This window comes from Trichogramma pretiosum, unplaced genomic scaffold, assembly GCF_000599845.2.
Source record: "Trichogramma pretiosum strain Unisexual culture from Peru unplaced genomic scaffold, Tpre_2.0 scaffold1, whole genome shotgun sequence".
NCBI lineage: Eukaryota > Metazoa > Arthropoda > Insecta > Hymenoptera > Trichogrammatidae > Trichogramma > Trichogramma pretiosum.
The window spans coordinates 2,003,192-2,024,624 of record NW_019641703.1 but is presented as its reverse complement, the minus strand read 5'-3'; the positions used below and the strand labels follow the sequence as shown (position 1 = coordinate 2,024,624).

Here is a 21,433-nt window from a genome sequence, read left to right as displayed (position 1 = left end):
TTTGCCGCGCGCACAGCGCGTCTAAAGTCTAAAAATAGTCTCCAATTGATTATCCTCGTAAAACTTCTTGAGCGCGTAGACGTTCTCTCTCAACCTTCTGGAAAATCGGTCCATTCGCCTGATGACGATTTCGCTCTTGACGTCATGGTCGTCGGTTATCGCCCTCATTACCTGCTCGCGATTCGGCATCAAGCGATGCAACAGCTGCAATGGTTATGAATCAAAAGAAAGAGAGAGAGAGAACGCATAAGTATGATTGGGATAATTTTGCGCGCATAGATTCGGAGAAAAAAAAGCGGCGAGCAGTGGGCGTCGCACACTCACGGCGAATAGCTGCTGCGACATGTATCCGTCGTAAGGCTCGAGCGTCAGTCCGTAGGCCTTAATTAGGTGAGTGACGAGATCCTCCGAAGCGTCGTCGTGATCGTAGTCCTCGACGATAAATTCGAAGAATAATTGGACCATCTGCAGACATCTGCGAAAAAGTCGACGGTGTGCGTAAGCGAGAATGTCGTTGAAGAATGTCAATGGGCGGCGTGATTGTGATATTTCTCCGATCGATGAACTTTTTACCTTCGTAGCCATAAGAGAGCTTCGGCAGCGACGAAATTTCCTTTTTTCTCGACTTCCGTGTGTACTAACTTTTGTAAAGTCGTGTAACTTTTCCGATTGGCATTGTATTTTCTTGATATTCTCTGGGAATTTAAGAAAATTATACATCAAATTCTTTCTTAGTTCATTAATTACATGAGCATTGAATAATTATAAATCTTACGTCGATATTTTTGCTCATGTCGTATTTGATTGTCATGAAAATTTTCCCAAAGAAATCTAAGAGGATCAAGAATAATATTGGTCAAAAATTAAAATGCTACATGCAATTGTGAGGTTAATTCAACTTTTTAAATATCAGTCATTAACGTATTAAATTTTACCAAGACTTTTTAAAAGGCGTCTCGACGCCGCGAGAAATTCTCCGCAGGGTATTTCATTGTTAATCAGATCCGGAAAAGTTGGCAAGTCCATTTTAAATTTCACACTGCTCTCGATCTTATGGCTTCGTACGAGTTTTCTGTATAATGGTGTTTTTATCAATAACACAATTTAATTAGGACATTGGAAAATAAAACAAATGAGGTCTATATAATCAATGCAATAGTTTTTGTTAATTATTTTATTATCGATAATATAAAGAAGATAATTCAAACGTAGCGTAATTGCAACATAACATCGGAGAAGTCAGAAGAAAAAGATGTAAAGAAGTATTATGTTGTGAATCCCAAAATACCTTTTGACACCCGCGGGAGTCTTCAGCAGCGCATCCGACCCCAGCAGGGGGTACTCGCGTGCGCGTCTTTCTGGCGCTATTTCTTCAGTTGTAACTGCGTAGTGTAAGAATGCGCATCTCTTCAAGTTAAAAAAATCAAATAATTATAATAAGTTTGGTAAAAATTATTAAATGAAAATTACCATTTATGAAAAATCATTCGATAAATCTTAAGTATACAAAGTTTTCAAAGTTTTAAAAGTGTGACGGTCAAGTTCGAATGAAATAAGTGTCGTAATTTCAAATTGTAATTGTTCAATTTACACGATGCCAAAAAAAGCCGGACCCATAATCAAAGAATCAACGGACGAGGCTTACGGAGTCGGTGGCATTCCGTGCTGCTGGTGCCGATGCTGCACTTGCATTCATCTGGAATTTCTCAAGTCCGTGCCGGGTATCATCAAAACTTTAGAAGTGGTATATTGACGATCTCCAATTAGTGAGAAATTTGATTATTTATTTATTTATTTATTTACAATTATTTCCATTTAAAACCTTCAATATAGAAGGGCCTGTAGAAGGCATTACATGCCCGTGCATAGACTGGCTACAAAATAAAAAATTTAAATAAAATGTCGAACTTGTAAACTAAACTGACAATTAAAAAACATAGAAAAGTGTATCAAAAAGCACTCAACAACATTAGCCGTTATCCGAATCACTTATCACTACACAACTATCACAGAATTTTCATCTTCCTTATCGCATTTTACAGTTTCATTTTTAGAGTTTATCTATCCATTTGAAGGTCCTTCAGGTAAACTGGTAGACAATTGGAATATCTTGCAGCATAGTATCAAAAACTTTTTCTTTTTTTAAGGTACTTTTAATGTACATATAAAAGAATACAATTTATTAATAATTCATGTAATTTCTTATAATTCATAAAAAAAAAACTTAATTTTTATCATGTATAGAAAAAAAGATTGAAAATTCAAGGCAAAATTCAAAGATATGTCCAATTTGAATTCCAATAATAATTGAGTTATATATTGAAGATCGAAACTCTTTTTTCGGAATCCTAGAGAATTATTAGTTCCTAGACTTACCAGAGTATCAAGATTCATGCTATACATAATTAGTTTTATTGTCAAAATTTAGAATTAAATTGTCAGAATACGTTGGATGCGACGCAAAATACTATCGAAAGTACCAGAGCAATGGATAAACTTGTTGAGATAACTAACATTGAAGAAGGATCACTTGTTAAACTTACAACCCGTCATTTTCATTAACGAATCTATTCCCGAACTCCTACTTCTCACTTTGTCCGTTTGGTGGCCACGAAACGCTGAACGCTTTCCCGAAAGTTAGTAGACCACGCCAGTGGTTAAGATTCGGGCAGATCATTTCCTAACGCACCAATTGCTTCGTTCTTATTACAATAAGGGCCCCCTCTTAATAAGAGCTACTAGCCAAGTACGGGGCTCCGAGTTAGTGTGAAGCTGAAATAGCTCCCGAATCCCGCTTCACCTTCCAAGTTGTCCTCTCGAGATTAAATTACCATCGAGGTTCACTTACACTTCAATAATGCAATCAGTTTTGACGTGAGTTTTCACTCACTTATGGGGCATTTAGCAGGATTTTCGGTACAATAATGATAATTGAACATTGAGTGTCAAACATAAATAATTCATTATATTCTGAAACTTTTCAGAAACAAACATTGAAAATTCAATAATTATTCTAAATTTTCGTAACTGGAACTGAAATTTAAGAAAAAACTGAAAATTAATTTTAAGTTATTTTCATAACTTTTGCTGCATAGATTATGTCTTGAAAATAAGACGTAAATTTTTTTTAGGTATAACTTCTTTGACCAATTTTCAGTTAATGCAAAGGCAACTGAATACTTCTACTATCACGGTTTTCTTCCTTAAGTCCAATAATTGATAACAGTTTATTCTGTACCGAGCACCTTTACTTTTTTTCATCTCTCCCTCTAATGTACGTAATAATGAATGGTAAAAAATCGAATGGGATTTGCAGGTAATAAGTTTCATGGTGCAGGGACTACTACTGAAGTACGGACTGAGATTTCACGCGCAGATCGGCACGGCCTTCGAGGGCGCACTTACGACGTGCTCGGCTTGCTTTATGACGTCGTTGATCCTCCTGATGTGCTACATGGTATCCGAAAAATCGTACAAATTAATTCAAGCCTCTTACTTCGTGAGTTAGATAATAAAAATTAATCAACTTTATAATATACACTAGACGATGCAATTTATGTGATAATTTTTTCCGTCAGGAGATCATGTTCGGTACTATCGCCTGCTTCTTTTGCCTAAGCGCAGCCTCTTGCCTGGGATTCGCCACGAAGACGTTTCTTTTGCCGCTCTACGTCGCATCGGCTGGTTTGGAGGTATATCCAGCGATGACCACGGCCTACGTAAGTTTTTTAGGCCTATAACTTTACCCTCGTTCATTCGATCCTAAATCTAACGACATTTCTTGCAGATGCTGTGTGGAACGCTCGGTGCGGTATACGCCATAGATTGCTATTTTGCATTGAGAAATTTGAGTAAGCGAACTTTGATTTAAGTTCACCTGTGTGTATAGAAATTTTAGATAATATTAGTTATAAAAATCCTATGAGTAATTAAACGATTGGGATACACTAGTGCCAATCCGAAGGTCCCAACTCCAAAATTCTAAGCTCAAAGTTACAATTCCCAGAAAGGCCGAAAGTAAAATGAATATAAGTTTATTTCATATTTTTAAGTGGCAGCCCGCAAAGGTAGTCTAGTTCTCTATTTCCATCGAAATATTCTGGATATTGTGAAATAATATTAAAAAGGCGATCTTCTGCCTTCGCGAAGGTTGTTGACGGTAATTTTTTTATTGCTTGGCCTAAAAGTAATTATCTGTTAGTGCATTCAGTATCTCATTGCTCGTGGTGAATCTCAGTTGAGAAATTGTAGAAGCCATAGGGTGGTATCGTCAAATGATGACTTGAAGCCGGCTGATCGTTGCATGAAAAGCTATAGGGATTCAGTATCCAAAAAATAGAACACAGAGTAGTAATTAGTAGTAATTAGTGAAATCTGGAAATACTAAAATATCAGTGTACAAAAGTGTAATGATAAGTAAACGCTCGAGGTTTGGGTAATACGTCGTCATTTCAGCACAATTTTAATTGAAATTTTAGAAAAACATATGTGTAAGTATCTATATACATATTTACAATGGGCAATCATCATTTCTTCTCGCATTTATCCCAAGCAAAATCTTTGCAGCCTTCATCGACTGTTTTTTGGTGTATGAGCAAATGCGCTTTTCGTTGCGACTTCGTGTACTCTCTTAAAGTGGGTTAACAAATTTGATTTTTGTCCAAATTTTTTCTCGCAATTAACACAAGCGTAATCTTTCTGACCTTCGTGTACTGTTTTTTGATGTCTAATAAAATTTCCTCGATCTCCAAATTTCTTTTCGCATTTGTCGCAAGTAAAATCTTTGCGACCTTCATGGATTGTCCTGTGGTGATTCAACAAATCTGATTTTCGTGTAAATTTCTTCTCGCATTTGTCGCATACATAATCTTTGCGACCTTCATGTACTGTTCTTCGATGGATAAGCAAATGATTTTTATATCCAAATTTCTTTTCGCAATTATTGCATTCATAATCTTTGCGACCTTCGTGAACTGTTGTTTTGTGTCTGATCAAATTTCTTTTTTCTATAAATTTCTTCTCGCACTTGTGGCATGCAAAATCTTTGTTTCCTTCGTGTACTGTTTTTTTGTGTCTGATCAAATTGCTTTGATTCCCAAATTTTTTTTCACATTTATCACATGCGTAATCTTTGTGACCTTCGTGAACTGTCTTTAAGTGGGTGAGCAAATTTCTTTTTTCTGTAAATTTCTTCTCGCACTTGTCGCATGCAAAATCTTTGTTACGTTGGTGGACTGTTTTTTGGTGTTTTATCAAATTGCTTCGAAGTCCAAATTTCTTCTCGCAACTGTCACATGCGAACTCTTTGCAACCTTCGTGGACTGTCTTTTGGTGTCTGAGCAAATGCTGTTTTTGTCCGAATTTTTTTTCGCATTTGTCGCATGGGTAATCTTTGCAACCATCGTGTACTGTCCTTTGGTGCTTCAACAGAACTGATTTTTGTCCAAATTTTTTCTCGCGATTATCGCATGCGAAATCTTTCCGGCCATCGTGTACTCTCTTTATGTGCAAAAGTAAACAATGTTTATTGTCAAATTTCTTCGCGCAAATTTCACACAAGTAATTTTTTAAAACTTCGTGGAATATTTTTTTGTGTTTGAGTAAAGTTGATTTATTTTCAAATTTCCTCTCGCACCTGTAGCATGCAAAATCTTTGCGGCCTTTGTGTTCTGATATTTGGTGTCTACTCAAATGACTTCGGAACTCGAATTTCTTCTCGCACTTGTCGCATGCATAATTTTTTTGTTTCATGTGAAATGTGTCTTGGTGTATTATCATCCTTGATTTTAATTTAAATGCCTCCTGACAAATGTCACAAACGTATTGTTCGTCTTGTTCACTTACATTATCATTCGAGACAGCTTCCTCAGATCTTTTCCCACTTTTATTCATTTTGGAGCCTAAATTAAACAATGAATCTTTCTATTCAGTACCGTACAGAAATTGCATGAGTAAAATTTATCTTTTGATTTTATAACTTGTTTCATTGGGAAAGATAAAATTCAAACTAATTTGTTTTTACTATGAACATGATCAGTGTGCCGAGGGACGATGTCAAAATCGTTTGTGATCATATTGTTTACAATCTAGGTACTGACTCATCTGTTTATTCATTTTTCTTACTACATTCGAAACAATTTAAAATTCTATCTTGGCGACAATATTACCGAGGTATTGTGGGTTTTTTAAAACTAAATGATTCACAAAAAAATCTGGACAGACAACATCGAGTTCACACAAAAAACATCTCGTAAATAGATTCATATGTACTTATGTATAATAAAAAATTTTGATATTTGCCATCCCCATGTCATGGCGTGCTCCATAATCCGCCACGGACAGGTATAAGTAATATGGTAGGTGACAACTGCACTGATGATGGCGATTTCAATCAATTTGTTTATCATTGTGTCATGAGTAATAATAATGTGTAGTTTTAGTTTTTTATTGTAATTGTAAATTACTTACCTTTGTATATTTTTTCACTTTGATTAGATTATTTTTTTATACATTTGTATGCTTTTTATAATTTTAGGAATAGTTATACTTTTTAAAAACTATAGTGTAAAGAAAATAGTTTGGAAAATGTTTAATAAAAATGTTGCTTTTATTTACATCAAAGAAAACAGGAAGTTCCACAAATTATTTTCTACATTTATATATAAAATTCAAACATTTGGAATGTTATTTCTCACTTTTTTCAACGCAGTTTTTCGTCATAAATTCTATGAATTTCATTGGGGTATTGTCTTGAAGTACGAGATTTCAACATGCTGGAACTTTTTTCGATTAATAATATAACAATACTTGCTACACGGGACGAAATCATTTTTTTAGTGTTATAAAATTAATTTGAAAATGAATATAAATGTATTTCAAAAAACGGTCGGAATCAGATACATCAGCAGTCATTTTTAATCTTCTTTTTGTCTCGAACCAATTAATAGTTAATAACAATGTATATTTGAAACGTGAATTTTGTGCGGAATTTCTCAAAATCTTTCATTTTCATTTTTAACACAATTGTTATCAAGTGCACAAAATTAAAAATAAATTGTAAATATTCTAGGTTACGTAATCATTTGAGTTTGAACTTATTAAATGTTGTATAATTATTTTGTATAAAAATTTGGAACACAATGTACAAGTACAGAACTTGTTCAATAAAACTTATATTAAATAAATGCTGAAAGACTGCAATTTAAATTTCATTATTAATCTAATGTTAAAAAACCGGCTACATTCATACCTTTTACTTTTTCAGTACTCTTATCATTCAGGTCTCAGTGTATTATTGTTATGTGATATTTATTTATTAGTAAAGAGATGTCAACATCGTCTGTATCTAGTATACATTTTTTCTCTTTATACATATTCATAAATATTAGGTCGATATCGCAGATCTTATATTAATTAGTTTTGCTCATTTTATAACTTAAGATTGAAATCACAAATTAAGAAGAAGCTTTTTTTGTTCTTTGAATCTTAGCTATAGTTTGAAAAATTTAGATCCAATCGATTTTTTTAAATGAGATCGATCGACATATTTTTCGTATACTTATAAAAAAGTACTAAAGGCAATTCTCTCTTTCTCAAATCCTCTTCAAGCTTTCATTCTTTAGTTTTCATTTACATAATTCAAATTGAATTCATAGGCTTGCTAAAGTTTATATTCAATAATTGGGAGATTAAAAGTATAATACTTTGATTATAGATAAATAGCAGTTCATGAAAATGCCATTTGATTTCACTTTTCTTGCATGACTTAATAATAAAAATTACAATATAGGCCCTTAAAATGATAGCATAAATAAGGCAGTAAGCAAAATATTGAGAATACTCAAATTATTCATGTAATTTTATAAGCAAAAAGCCAATCACTGCTTTTTCGAATGTATTCAAGTTTTTGTCAACATTCTTGAAATTGCGCGTTGAAAGTTCATCATCAGAAGTAATGAAATTAAAAATCGAAAGAAAATTAATTTCTTCGTTTTATCAATTAACCTTTGGTAAAGTCTGACAAATAATTGACTAATTTTATTCGTACTCACGGTAGAAAATACTGAAATAAATGAGATCACTATGGTCCTTTCGATCGAATCAATGATAGGCTTATAGAATATATAACGAGTCAGCTATACATTATTGGAATACTGAGCGCGGGAAGCTTGTTAGGTACTACGATTCGCAGCCGAGTTATACGCGCATGCGAAGATTATTTGATTTCTAGAAGGCCGTGGGCAGAGGATACTTGAGTATGCTGCCGAGCGAGTCCTCGGCCACGAGGGTGAGGGCCTGGACGTGATGGGGCGGCGGCGCCGGCACCATTGCCTCCACCGTCAGGTGGCTGCCGGAGAACTGGCGCGACGCCACGACCAGGCCGCCCGCTGACTCGCGCAGCTCGATCACGCGCACCCCGTGACGAGATCTCACCACGTTTCTGCGGAGAAGAGAAAGATTAACATTAATTTTCGTTCCTAGTAAATTAAGTTAAGTTAAATTGTTTAAAAAAAACCTTGAATTCAATGCAGATTCAATGTAAAATCGGACATTGAAAAAGTAAACGACATTAAACTTTATTTGAGATACTTTTTCATAAAATCATTGAAAATTAATGTGTCCGTACTGATTAATGTTTTATGTGAATGGCACAAGAATGCAATCATATACATTATAACACAAAAATGAACCAACAAAATTGCATTTTCTATGGTCGAATTAGAAAATTTGATTTATAATTAATGTTTTAAAACCGATTCGAGTTTCTGCGTTAACTGTACTGTCTGAAATATTTATATGAAAATTCAATCATAACTAAGGGCAAACGTCACCACTAGATGGCGAGTACCTTTATCTGCGAATCTGCAAATGGTGAAGTAAAAATAATTGTATAAAAACCAAATCGAATCGACGGTAAACACAAAAACAAAAAATGAGTCATTGTAATATGATTCGGAAAAAAAATCGTTCAATTGAATTCGAATCACATTAGTTTTAATACAAACATTATGAATAGCGTACATAGCAAACGATTCTCACCTTTTAGCGTCGTACTTGAGATCGTTGAGATTCTTCTGTCGACCATTGTCGAGGTCGGAGTTGAACCAGCGATGATAAGCGAGCATGGCGGCGCACGAGCTGCCCCAGTAGGTCCGGTCGGTCTGCACGGGATTGGCGGCCTGGACGCTCTTGGCGAAGGATCGATTGAGCTCGGGACTCGCCGGCGCCGAGAGCCTGCCCGCCGACTGCTGTTGGCCCGGCTGCCGCTGACCTTCCGACTGGTCAAAGTTCAGCGAGACCGGCCTCGAGCCGCCGCTGGTGCTGGTCGTCGAGGACTCGGAGAGCAGACGGCTGCGCGGACGCGACTGTCGGCTGGGGCTCGGCGCCACGACCACGGTCACGCTCAGCGGCCGCGACAGGGCCACCGTGGTGTGCTGGGGCTGCTGGCGTCGCACCGAGTTGCGATTCGTGTCGAGGCCCGCCGCCCCGAGGAAGACGCGATCGACGAAGTCGAAGCCGCGGCCCATGATGCCGTCGCGCGTGTGGCCCAGATCGAAGGTGTGGCCGAGCTCGTGCAGGGCCGAGCCCAGGGTCGTGGCCAGGCAGCCGCCGTGCGTGCCCCGGTAATTGCTGTCGTCCATCAGTTGCTCGGTGTCGATGGCTCGAGTGTCCAGGAAACGCGGCAGCACCTGCGAATGAGGCAAAGCGTCAATTTTTATATTTACCTTTGGTATATTTTCATTTTAAACCAAACATTTTAAAATAAAACATCAAAATTTAAGTACCCGAAAATATTCCTGACTCGACTCAATGAGTAGGATTCGAATCGCCTAAGATGTAATATCAAGTATTCTTGCACATTCCTATTTTATGTTCAAATTTAAACATTTTTATTGAAAAATAATTTTAATACTGATTTATTTTTCGCGTTAATAGCTTAATAATTTTATAAAAATTCAATTATGATTAAAGCCAGTCTCTACTACTAGATGACAAGTACTTTTATTAATAAATCTGCAAGTGTCAAAGAAAAAACGATTGTATAAATCAAAACATAATTTAATAAAAGTTCATAAATTACTTTAATTTAATGTAAAATTAATGTGAAACGATTGTCGTGTCCAAATGTTATTGGAACTTTATTTTTAAAGCATTTTTCGCTTTTAATTTTGCATTTTCAAAAACGTTTTGCATGGTCAATCAGTCAAAATAGTGAAATTTTTACTGAAGCTAGTTTTTGGCCGATGAATATCTCATTACGATATACATCGTAAATAAAATTCCGATACGGTGGTTTGACTTATACAATTATTTTGACTTTGCCACTAGTAGGTTTACATATACAGGTACTCGCCATCTAGTGGTAGAGGCTTAAAGTGATATTACGGTCTTTAGTTGGAAACTGGAATTTTTTTTGAAGCAATTAAATTGTCCTTTTCAGGTCATTTGAAATGCGCTCAATATTTGCAACATTATCGTAACCGAAAAATCGCCGTTGCGCCAATAATGTTTTGTAGATAAAATTGAATTCATCAACACGAAAAAAAATGTAATCATTTTACCATGCACCGACAAAAAATAAATACTGCATTACGCGTCGAGCAAGGTAATTACGTTTGAAACGAATGTTCACGATTCGAAGAAAATTTCCAAAATATTTCGAGATGACACCGCGCGGTATACTTATTACTTTTCATTGGTACTGAATTCGCATACCATTTGCGAAGGAAAAATGCATAATAGTCGATGAGACATTCCATGACTGGGTCAAAAAACTTCAACTATTGTTCGAGAAAATACTTGCACGTTTACTCGATTATATTCGACGCGTTTTTCCATGTGTTATTTTTGACACACGCACGATTTTCATACTCGGGCACTGGAATTCCCGTGAGCATTCGTACGTGCAAGACAACGACATATTATAATGTATAACTTGAATTGGTATTAATATTTTTGACGTCGTTGGTAAGAATCTTATATAAGTCGTCGGATGTAAATTAAACTTTAAAGGTATATAATAAGTAATTATTTCTTATGCATGTTTTAGTACAAAAAAAAGTTGACAACCGGTTTTGCACTGAAAGTTATACGATATTAAATTTAGTTAACTTTATTGACTACAATATTTGTCCAAACTGATCTTCTTACCTATCTTTATATCATTTATTTTATCAAGTTTGAAAAAACTTCATAAAATTTCGTTTATTTGCATTGTCGTCAGAGTACTTACTAGACATAATCTCGAATGTGTATTGAATACAAATAAGTGAATAAGAAACCCGCGTAAAAAAATTTAGGTTTCGCGGAACTTTTTTTAAGTTTGGCGATTTTGCCGAATTTATATGAACTTCATATGAACTTTGGCCCGTGAGACTCTGCCAAACTTACGTTTTCATGGACTCATTGATTGTGCAAGTTTGGCGAAAGTTTCGCATAAGTTTTGCGAAACATTCCGTAAAACTCATATAAACTTTGTAGAAACCTTGGCCCAAACGACTCACCAAACTAACATCTTCGTAGAGCCATTGATAGCAAAAGTTTCGCGAAACTTAATGTACATTTTGCGTAAATTTCTGCATTCCGCACAGTTAATATACACTTCGTACGAACTTTCGTTCATACAACTCGCTAAACTTTGCTTTTTGTAACTTGGAACTTTTTTCCAAGAAATCAAAAAAAAGTTCGTCTCGATACGATGAATATAGACAAAGATAGATAGAAGCATTTGAAAATTGACAACATTTTGATGAAACTTTTTTTTCAATACTTTTGTTGAGTAGTGTAGCATGTCCCGAACAAAAATTGTTTATATGAAAAATCGTAAATATTTATAAAAAACTAAAAAATTACTATAAATTACAATTAATGAATGTCTGATTTGGCTTTTTATTGGTTTTCAGCTTCAATAATAACTTTTTCATAAATATCTTATTTTTGTGTCCGACGTAAATTACGCACATGGCTCAATTGGTACCGTTCACGACTCCCACTCTCAAGGACCCAGGTTCAAATCCTACCCGCGGACTCTCTCAAAAAAATCTTTAACACAAAAAAATCTTTTAAATGCCTGCGAAGTTTTAATCGATTATCTAATTCTTCATTAAGCCTACACTGGAAGCTAAGAAATGAATAATTTTTTTTATTATTCATTAATGCTTGAAATGAAAATTAAACTTTCGCGAAACTATCGCGAAAGTTTCGCCAAACTTGCACTACTAGAAGTCACCGAAATCAAAGTTTGGCGAGTCTCATGGCCCAAAGTTCATATGAAGTTTAGATCAACTTGCGGATTTTAAGTTTCGCAAAAGTTTCGCGAAACGTGAATTTTTTTTACGCGGGAAGTCCCGAATAAAAATGCTGAACATTTTATGGCTACTTTTTGACCAATGAAAGTTTCTTGTGTATAAAAGGATGATTAGAACTGGATAAATATGTAACCAACAAAAACCGGAAATACAGGGTTACAGATTTGAAACCTTTTTTTTAATTTATACACGTATTTTGATTTTACCACTTGCAGATTTAGAGATAAAAGATATTCGCCATCTAGTGGTGGAAGCTTGAAGTGGTAAATTGAATACTTGTCTAAACTTTTTCCAACAATTAAATTGTCATTTTCGGATTATTTAAAATTCACTCAATGTTTGCAGGGTAACTTTAACATAAAAATTACCAAAAACAAACCATTTAATGGTCATGTATTTCAAAAAACTTCAAATGGCCATTTCTCGGTCATCGAGTCATTATTAATATTATAAGCATTTCAAGTACGGATCGATCCTCGTTTACCTGAGCCATGCATGTGGGCCAGGTGTGCAGGCAGGCCGAGCCAAAGAGCGCCAGTCCGCCGCCGCCGAGGGCCGCGTGCGCCTGAGTCCGGGCCAGGGTGTCCTCGTGGGTCCTGGGACTCGGTGCGCCGCAGTACCTGGTGCACGACAGGAAGGCCAGATACTTGCGGTCCTTGCTGGCCAGCGGGCCCTGCATGAGCTCGCGGCCCACCAGCTCCCAGAGCTCGCGCTGCGTCATGGCGCGGGCCCGGTCGACGTGCAGCTGGCTGTGCATCACGAGGCACTCGGGCCCGTCGAGGTCGCGCTCCAGCTGGAAGGTCTTGCGTCCGTGGCCGGCCTCGTGCAGTTTCTCCGCGGTCAAAGTCTGCAGGAGGCGTGCGCCGAGGCCGATGCGCGTCGCTGCGCTCTCGGGCGAGCGATTCTCGTTCTGGGGACCCTGCGAGTAAAAGAGAAAGGAATCATTTTGGTTTTAAAATTCAAGCGTTTTCGGCCAGTCATGATTGATGAATGATGCGGCCATTTTTTTTTCATCTATACCGCCTAAATGCAGCCGGAAGTATAAGTGAAAGTGCCACCACTGGCCATGTGCTATAGAAGTAGTGTAGTGTAGTAGTCTGCTACGAAGCACATGTACAGTGAAAATACAGTACTCTATACGACTCCAATGCGTGAACAACGAGTGTAGTGAGCAACTGTGAGTGTGTAACGACAATGGACTACGTGGATCAAGTGAACTTTGAAAAATTAAAGGACTTGCGAAAATTCAAATTTAAACAATTGGCGGACTCGCAAAAAAAGGTCAGTTGGATGATCGACAGAGATCGAGTTGAATTTCTCTGTCAATTCGATTCTATAATCAGCGCTTGGAAAGGTTCGCTTCCAAATCTCCGAGCCATTTTTCGGCCCGAAGAGATCGAGTTTCTCCTCTGTCATTCTATACTCGAGTATAACCGTAATGGAAAGCGAGTCGTCGAGTTCGTGATCGACTGCGGCTACAAAGATGTACCCGACGTCGATAAAGACGGCAAGCCACTGTTGCGTCGTACCACGGCATTGCATCGCGCTGTCAGAACTCGCCTCAGCCGCGACGTCGTCAAAAGTCTATTCAACGTTTACAACAGATTCGACTTGAACTACACCGACGAGTACGGACTGTCGCATTTCCACGTAGCCTGTCAGTACGGCTGCGACGATGTCATCAGGAAATTCCTCCGACTTGGCCAGGACGCTGATATCCGCGGAGGCTGCTGGTATCCGCTCACCGCTAACGCAAAAGTCGTCAAATTGCTGCTGAGATACGGCGCCGATCTGAATCGCGTTACGTACGAAGGGCTGACTCCGTCGGGCATCGAGTCGCTGAGGATGTTCTTCGCGCGATATCCTGTCAATGTCCAAGACGATTCGGGTAACTCGCTGCTGCACATTGCTGTCAAAAACATAGACAAGCGAATGGCCGAGTTTATGATAAGAAATGGCGCCGATCCAAACTTGACCAACGAGAACGGATGGACGCCTCTGCACTTTATTAGTCAAGGATATGGAGATAACGATGACTTGATGAAGATATTCTTCAAAGTCTACGAAGAGAGAAAGCAGACGGTGCGAATCGACACTCAGGACAGATGGGGCCGTACCCCATTGCACTTGGCTCTGCTCTGCTGCTGCACAAACAAGATGTTCGAATTGTTGCTCAAAAGAGGTGCCAATCCGAACTTGGCCGACGAAGAAGGAGCTACGCCTCTGCACATTATTTGTGGCCGGAGATGCCACACTTCCTATGTCAAACACGATAACTTGGCAAAGTTGTTATTCGAGGTCTGTGACGATAAAAGACAGTCGGTGCAGGTCGACGCGCGGGACAAGGCGGGCCGGACACCGCTACAACTTGCTGTGTCGAATATCAAGCCATATCTCGTTGATCTAAACTTGGATCAAGGCGCTGATCTGTCGAGCTTCGCTCTTGCGAATTATTTTCCGGAGGGATTGGACTCGAAGCATAGTGACAGTTTCAAACTGAGACTAGCCGCTGGCGCTATGGCCACTGTCAAAAGTCTAGAGAAGAGGGGATACGAATTAGACTTGAGCGACGCTCTAAAGGTCATGCAACTTTTCATCAAGATAGCTCAAGATAAATCGTCATACGGATTGTTCGAAAAGACAGAAAATCTCAAAACATGCTGGTACGACGACCAGGAGTTTGCGAGTAAAGCGAAAAAGATAATGATAATTCCAGATGCGTCGCTGTACGATCTGATTCGGTTGCAACCCAGAGAGGTGGCGAAACTGCTCACTTATAAAAACTACATCGAGTTGTCGAAATCGGAAGCATTGTGTGACCTCCCCGTGTATTATCAACAGGCTTGTCTCGAGTGTCTGGGCGAGAAAATATCGAGGAGATTTTTCCGGCGATGGGCAGCGGATTCTTTATTCGAGATGATGATACAATATCCGATGCCAATTCTCTGCTGCGAAATAATCATCGATAAATTGACGAATGAAGATTTATACAATATTTGTTTGGGAAATACAATCCAAAGCTCGTGAAGGCGATATATTCAATAATTTTTGCATGTAATTTAATTTTTGAGATTTTCCATATTTTTCAAATAAATAAATTAAAAAACAGACAATTTGAAACTATTAATTTGCTTCGAAATTTTAATTTTTTTTTTTTCATAGCTGTTCTTACGCACAGTTTCTTATCGATTGCGAAAATAATTGAAATTTTTTACGTAAAATTTCATTATAATTTGACTGCAATGCTTTTTTAAATATTTCCTCATTGTCCTGGGTCCGTCCAGTACGTCATATTGATACATGGAATGTACATATTGTTATGTATCACGACGTTGCCAGGACAACAATATTAAATGTACGCGAATAGTAGTTCATAAACTAACCGCTCGGTGGCGAGCTCATCACGCATAAACAAACTATGGCTGGAAATAGTTAAGATTGGAAGGGAGTGCTCGCATCGCCACGGATGGTTTCCACTGAAATGAGCCACGTAAATATGCTCGTATCGTTGAGTCCTTTAGATTAAGTCGATAAGCCCCGATATACGCGATAAGAAATGCGTGAACAATTATATTTGATATAGTTCAATTGAAAAAACGCCGCATTTTAACTTAATACAATAAACACAATTCTAACTATTCTGAATAGCCCCTGCCTGTATAATTATATATTTTATTTAAAATCTAAACTCATATATTATAGGTGTACTGAATGCATTTAAATTAAAACATTAATTTTTATATTCATCCATCATGCTAATTAATATTATGTTATTAGAAATAATGCGTAACATAAACGCTCAGCATGATGCTACGTACGTTGCCACTAGTAATATATTTGTCATAAGGTGAAATGGTGATACATTCAAATGATGTTCTTTCGTGTTCTAACACGTTCACTGAAAGATTATTCGATACATATAATAAGGTATATTAGACATTGAGAAATCTAAACATTGCGGTGGAACGGGCCTGGCGCGTGGCTCAAAAATAAATTCCGAAATGTATGCTTAGCCACTAATCCAATCCTATAAATGGTATAGAATAGACACTTTCAATTAATCATTTCACAATTAAGATATATTTAGTACTTTATTAGAAATTTTGCAAGATACTTTTGTTTTTTCATTGACGTCACCGTGGATCAAGTGAACCGAACTTCGGGGAAAAAAGCGTCAAAATGTGTCTCGGATTAGTGGGCTAGTAGAGCAGGTATTCGACAGCGATGCGGTTTCGAAAAAATTGATTTCCTGTACTTATTTATTTTTTTTTGTTTCAAGGTCGAAAAAAATTAGACGCGAATAAGTAGTGGGTAAGAAAAAAAGACAGTTTTTTGGCGCGCGTTCGTGTAAATCGGCCATATCGATTTAACAGCATTAGCAGGGGCTGACGCATACACGTAGCTGCAAAGCTCTGTATAGTGTATACACCTGCAGCACACGAGAGGAGCAGAAGATGAACTGCAGTCGGGGCCGGAAGGTTGCAGGGCACGTAAGTGCCTACCTGCCTCTGAGTGAATTGCTGCTGCTGCAGCCGCATGCCAGATACATTATGTACCACGAGTTATCTGCTGCTAGCACGAGTCCTACATATTACAGGGATGAATAAAATAAAGTAAAAAAGAGAAAAAAAAACGAGACTACGTCAACTCGAGAGCTCGAGTCTAGTTCGCGAGCGATCGATAAACATTTATGTATTATTACTTCTGCTGGGTATACGATAAATACATTGAAGAACTACATATGTTATTACAGTCACAGGATGTGATGCATACGTATACGAAGACGAGCGAGCGAGCGAGCGATCGTGTTAAAAATTCGTGAATCATCGTTGCCGCACAAGGTCGGCTCCGCGGCGCGACGACATTATCCATTCCTTGCGCGAGTCATCTTCTCTCTCTCACTCACGAAAATTGCATCTCTCTCTTCCGAACAACTGCAGAACTGCGGCATCGGCAAATAAAAAGATCCTCGACTATGTGTGTGTGTATGTGTAAACGACGTGCGGAGAATAAGAGACGAGTGGCGCATCGCCGATAGACCACAAACGCAGTAATTTCGAGAAAGGGGGTCAAAATTATTAACAAATCTATATGTAAGCTGCAGCTGCATACCTGGAAATATCCATCGTGACCGGCGCAAATGACGTAGACGGGCGTGACCCTCAGCCTCGTGTAACGCGGCTCGTAGACCAGGCCGAACTTGCGCCTGTGACCGGCGGCCTCGAGCTCCACGCGATTGTGGCCGCGCTGCAGCTCGACCAGCAGCCGAAAGTCCCCGTTGACGCAGGGCCACTCGGCCCACTGGTGCTGGCTCGTCTGTTTGACGCCACTTTGCTGTTGCTGCTGAGTCAACCCATTATTACTGTTGTTGACGCTGCTGCTGCTGCTGCTCCCGAGGCAGCGTACCCGCAGCCTCTTGCAGGTGGCCGGCACTCGACCGCGCACCAGGGCCAGACCGTAGCTCAGTGTCTCGCCGTCCTGCAGATTGCTCAGGTGGATGCCCTCGAGGATGCTGTTGCGGTTGTTGTTGCAGTTATTGGTCGCGCTGTTCATCGAGCTGCCGCCGGTGGTGTTGTTGCTCGTCGACGACGTCGTCGGTACGATGTACGATTTGCTGCGCTGCAGCAGCTGCACGTGGGCCGTCTCGCCCGGGCCATTTCTACTGGACAACACCTGTGAAGAGATATAGCTTGCATTATAATTTTATATATCGCGACAAATATTCCTTAATTAACTGCAGCGCCATTACATTAAAAAATTGAAATTTTGCCGTTTTGCATATAAGTTATTGTAACGATTGCGACAGTCTCACGCCTTCGAGAGACTAATTATCGTGGATGCGGTCGGATTATTATACGAATTATAATAAGGAAGAGATCGTACATAGCGCATGTTATAGCTGCTGTCGCGAGGGAGGTGACCTTGTCTCGATTGGCCGCAGCATTCTGTGCAGCGCGCGTCTCCGATAAATCAGCGTGTCTCCGTTATTTGCAATATAATCGATCGATCGATTGCCGATTAGGTGCAGTAGATTACCTTCGAAGGCGTGAATTATCCGGCTTGTTTTCTTTTGTATTTATTCGTTTCGTGCGTGTTGCGCGTCAGCAGCTACTCGATCAGCTCCTGCATGTAGGCAACTAGATCGACGACCAAGGCTGCCGTGACGCGCCTCGCTCCAAAGCAGCAGGCGCTCGTTTTATGCTCAACACTACTGACACTCTTCTCGGGCGTGTAAAATAGCGCGAGACTGTAATGTACATTATCGAGTCGATTTGTGTCGGCTATTATATTGCCGAGCTTTGCGCCAGTTACAGCCCTGCTGCGATTCGCGTGAGCTCGAGCGACAGTTGTACGTTAGCTTTACGGAGTTTTTCGATCGTTTGCTAATGAATTTATCGTTTTGTGAAGATTGAATTTGTATACTCGTTAATATATTGGCGAACTTCAATACGATCACTTCAATTTTTTAGCTTCTACGATCAATTTGAATCCCGTTTCTAAAACTTCAAATTAATGTCTCCACAAGACTCTATGCTCTATAAAGTAATATAAAGTGAAGTTTCAGCAAACTGGATCGAAAAATTGGATTTTTGGGCTAGTTTTCGCCACTTCCTGAAGTTTAACAATGTACTATTTTTATCTGGAGCACTTACAGTGCTCAAGAATACATTAATATATGCATAAAACTACCGGTATAATGGTTTCGAAAAAACTTCGATTTGGATACTCGTCGTATAGTAAGCTTATTAACATAATGTACGAAATATCGACAACTGGGATAGAGATACGGCACAAAACGGTCGCAAACGGCCGCACAACGGCTATTTTCAACCGTAAACCATCGGCAGCCCCACTTCCTAATACATCGATCAATCGGGTATCATCGTTACAATAAATTGGTCGAGTATTCAAATAGTAAAAAAAGACAAACGGGATAATTTGCAAGTCGAACCTATCCTCCGGATATTACCAGATCGCGTATAAGGTCGGTCTTCTTACAACTCGTTTACTTACGACCGTTATAAAAGTTTGAAATAGAAACCTCAGCTTATTTATAATAAATGAATAAATGTTTTACAAAGATCGACCTCATATACGAGTATGCAGATAAATATCTGCCAATTTTTGAAATAATTAAAATAATAATTTAGTCGACTTTTAACTTAATATCTTAGTTTCGAAATTCGGTCAGTCTTTCCGACCGCAATTTGTTTCTTTTCATTCCGTAAATCATTCGTTAAAGCGATAGTCTCGCTGGCATATCTTATACAAACGAAAAGGGTCGCTAAAAAAGCTCGCGCGCATCAACGTCGTAAAAACGCAAAAAGTTCGCGAAGCTCTCTGACCGCGAGAGCGAGAGGGTGTGGAGAGAGCAGCGGATTACCTTGAAACTCATCTCTCGCGAATCGAGAATCCATCTCTCGCGCTTCACACACACGCGCGAACGCGAATAATCCAGGGACACGCCGCCTCGACGCTTCGCGTGCTGGCATCTCGCGGGGAGAGCCCGAGGGAAGAACACACTTGTAAAAGTTGCTGCCTGCCTTGCGCTGGCAATTAGCACACGCTGTCGCGCGCGCATTACAAGCTCGGTGCTACGTTGCAGCTGCAGCTGCTGCTGCGACGTCAATAACTTCTCGTATACGTATTATAATATGTGTGTCGCGAGCTCAATTGCTTATACATACATTGCAGCTCCAGACGGAGGGGTATATATAACATAAGGCTGAATGAGCAGGTCGCGCGAGACGCTCGGTATCAAGTATATTATATACTTATTACGTACATTATATTGACATAAAATTGTCATCGAGAAATGTATCGACTACTCTCAAAGCGGCAATCATGATGATTATTATATCGGTTACGCAATGACACTAAAAAACCTTCGTAGCAGCACTCGAAGCAAAGATCAAGAAGCTTAACTCTCCTAAAAGCTGCGGTAAAACGTGCTCAATGCTTTCTCGCACTCTGTATACCTATATACATGCAATACTCGCCCTCGTGCTTCGGTCGGCGGCGCACATAAGCGAAAAATCAATACACACCGACACAACTCTCGCTCGACGGACGAGCTCTTCGCCCTGTTTTCTCTCATTTATACGCCAAATAGAGAAATTAACGCAAACTCCACGTAGACCGAATTTCGGCTCGTATCGAGAGATTTCGAATTCGCGATCATTTTTGATCGAGAGATGGATGACGTTACGCGATCGCGCAGGCTCCAGGCAGACAGCCGTGAAGTACTTGTCGCGTAATCTGATACATACGAAGTTTACATCGGTTGTACAGCTGAATACTAGTAGCCGAGATTCTCGTATGAATATACATATATTTTGATTCTAATTATAAATTGATCGTTGACACACGCCACGAGTTTATGAGACTTTTATACATCACAGACACAGATACAGACAGCAGCTGCGCGGAGAAAGTATCCCGTGACAATTAGGAATATGAAACTCACGCGAATAGAAAAAAAATAGACGGAAAAAAGGAGAAGAAGAGGAGACTCACCATTGCTGGTATCGGTCAAAACTCTGTTTTTGGAGGCCTCGAGCAAGCGTCGTCGAACGATATTATACGACACGAGCGTCGAGTGCAGTCAGCCGGCGGCAGCCAACGAACGGCTGACTGCAGTACGTACGAGGGAGAGATAGCGAGGCGCGACCCTCCTGCAGCTGTTCTGCTACTGCACACACTGTGTGTGCGAACTTTATCTATCGCGTGGGAGTTGCGCCTGACGACGACGACGACGACGACGACGACGACGCCGCCTCGACTGCGCAGGCGTTGGACGCGCGTATGACTAAGAGTTGTAATAGCCAGCGAATATTCGCGCGAAATGTTAGGTGGTACGATATACGCGATGTGTGCGAGAAGTCTCGACTCGCCGACGTTTGAAATTCGTGCTTTTTTTCGTCGAGGGTGCGTCAAGGCAAGAACTATCATTGTTGGTTTGCGCGAGGCCTCACGGCAATGCAGCTATCCTAATACAAGCGCGTCAATGTCTCTCTGCGCCAAGCCCCGAAAAAAAACTTGCACGTTCAAAAATGATATTCTAGCAGCACGCGATCCGACTTTTTCGGTCATATTTTTACCTGTATGTATCCGTGTGAAATAAT

General features: G+C 39.4%; 3 protein-coding genes across 3 annotated transcripts; 1 reads left to right on the top strand and 2 right to left on the bottom strand.

Moving 5' to 3' along the window:
- Positions 1–21: 21 nt before the first annotated feature.
- On the bottom strand, positions 22–1,026 carry LOC106653220 (putative protein PLEKHA9). The gene is given in 5 exon segments (XM_014372579.1): positions 22–226; positions 332–475; positions 574–695; positions 776–831; positions 936–1,026. Coding segments are annotated over 5 exon segments (618 nt in total).
- Positions 1,027–1,594: 568 nt separating this feature from the next.
- LOC106653212 (protein singles bar-like) lies at positions 1,595–3,871 on the top strand. Its single transcript, XM_014372565.1, has 4 exons — positions 1,595–1,744; positions 3,317–3,499; positions 3,579–3,719; positions 3,788–3,871. The coding sequence occupies exons 1-4, from the start codon at positions 1,595–1,597 to the stop codon at positions 3,869–3,871; spliced, it is 558 nt and encodes a 185-aa protein (XP_014228051.1).
- Positions 3,872–6,588: 2,717 nt separating this feature from the next.
- LOC106654673 lies at positions 6,589–20,988 on the bottom strand. The gene is made up of 5 exons (XM_014374646.2): positions 20,826–20,988; positions 17,421–17,981; positions 12,793–13,227; positions 9,040–9,689; positions 6,589–8,440 (listed from the first exon to the last, which is right to left on the bottom strand). The coding sequence occupies exons 1-5, from the start codon at positions 20,826–20,828 to the stop codon at positions 8,227–8,229; spliced, it is 1,863 nt and encodes a 620-aa protein (XP_014230132.1). The 5' UTR covers positions 20,829–20,988; the 3' UTR covers positions 6,589–8,226.
- Between the last annotated feature and the right edge of the window lie 445 nt (positions 20,989–21,433).

Coding starts and splice junctions, on each gene's coding strand:
- LOC106654673 (XM_014374646.2), bottom strand. Junction 13,228..17,420: donor GTCACGATGGATATTTCCAG/GTATGCAGCTGC, acceptor TTTTACTCGCAG/GGTCCCCAGAACGAGAATCG. Junction 9,690..12,792: donor GGCCCACATGCATGGCTCAG/GTAAACGAGGAT, acceptor CCTCATTCGCAG/GTGCTGCCGCGTTTCCTGGA.
- LOC106653212 (XM_014372565.1), top strand. CDS start 1,595: ATGCCAAAAAAAGCCGGACCCATAATCAAAGAATCAACGGACGAGGCT. Junction 1,745..3,316: donor TCATCAAAACTTTAGAAGTG/GTATATTGACGA, acceptor TGGGATTTGCAG/GTAATAAGTTTCATGGTGCA. Junction 3,720..3,787: donor CAGCGATGACCACGGCCTAC/GTAAGTTTTTTA, acceptor CATTTCTTGCAG/ATGCTGTGTGGAACGCTCGG.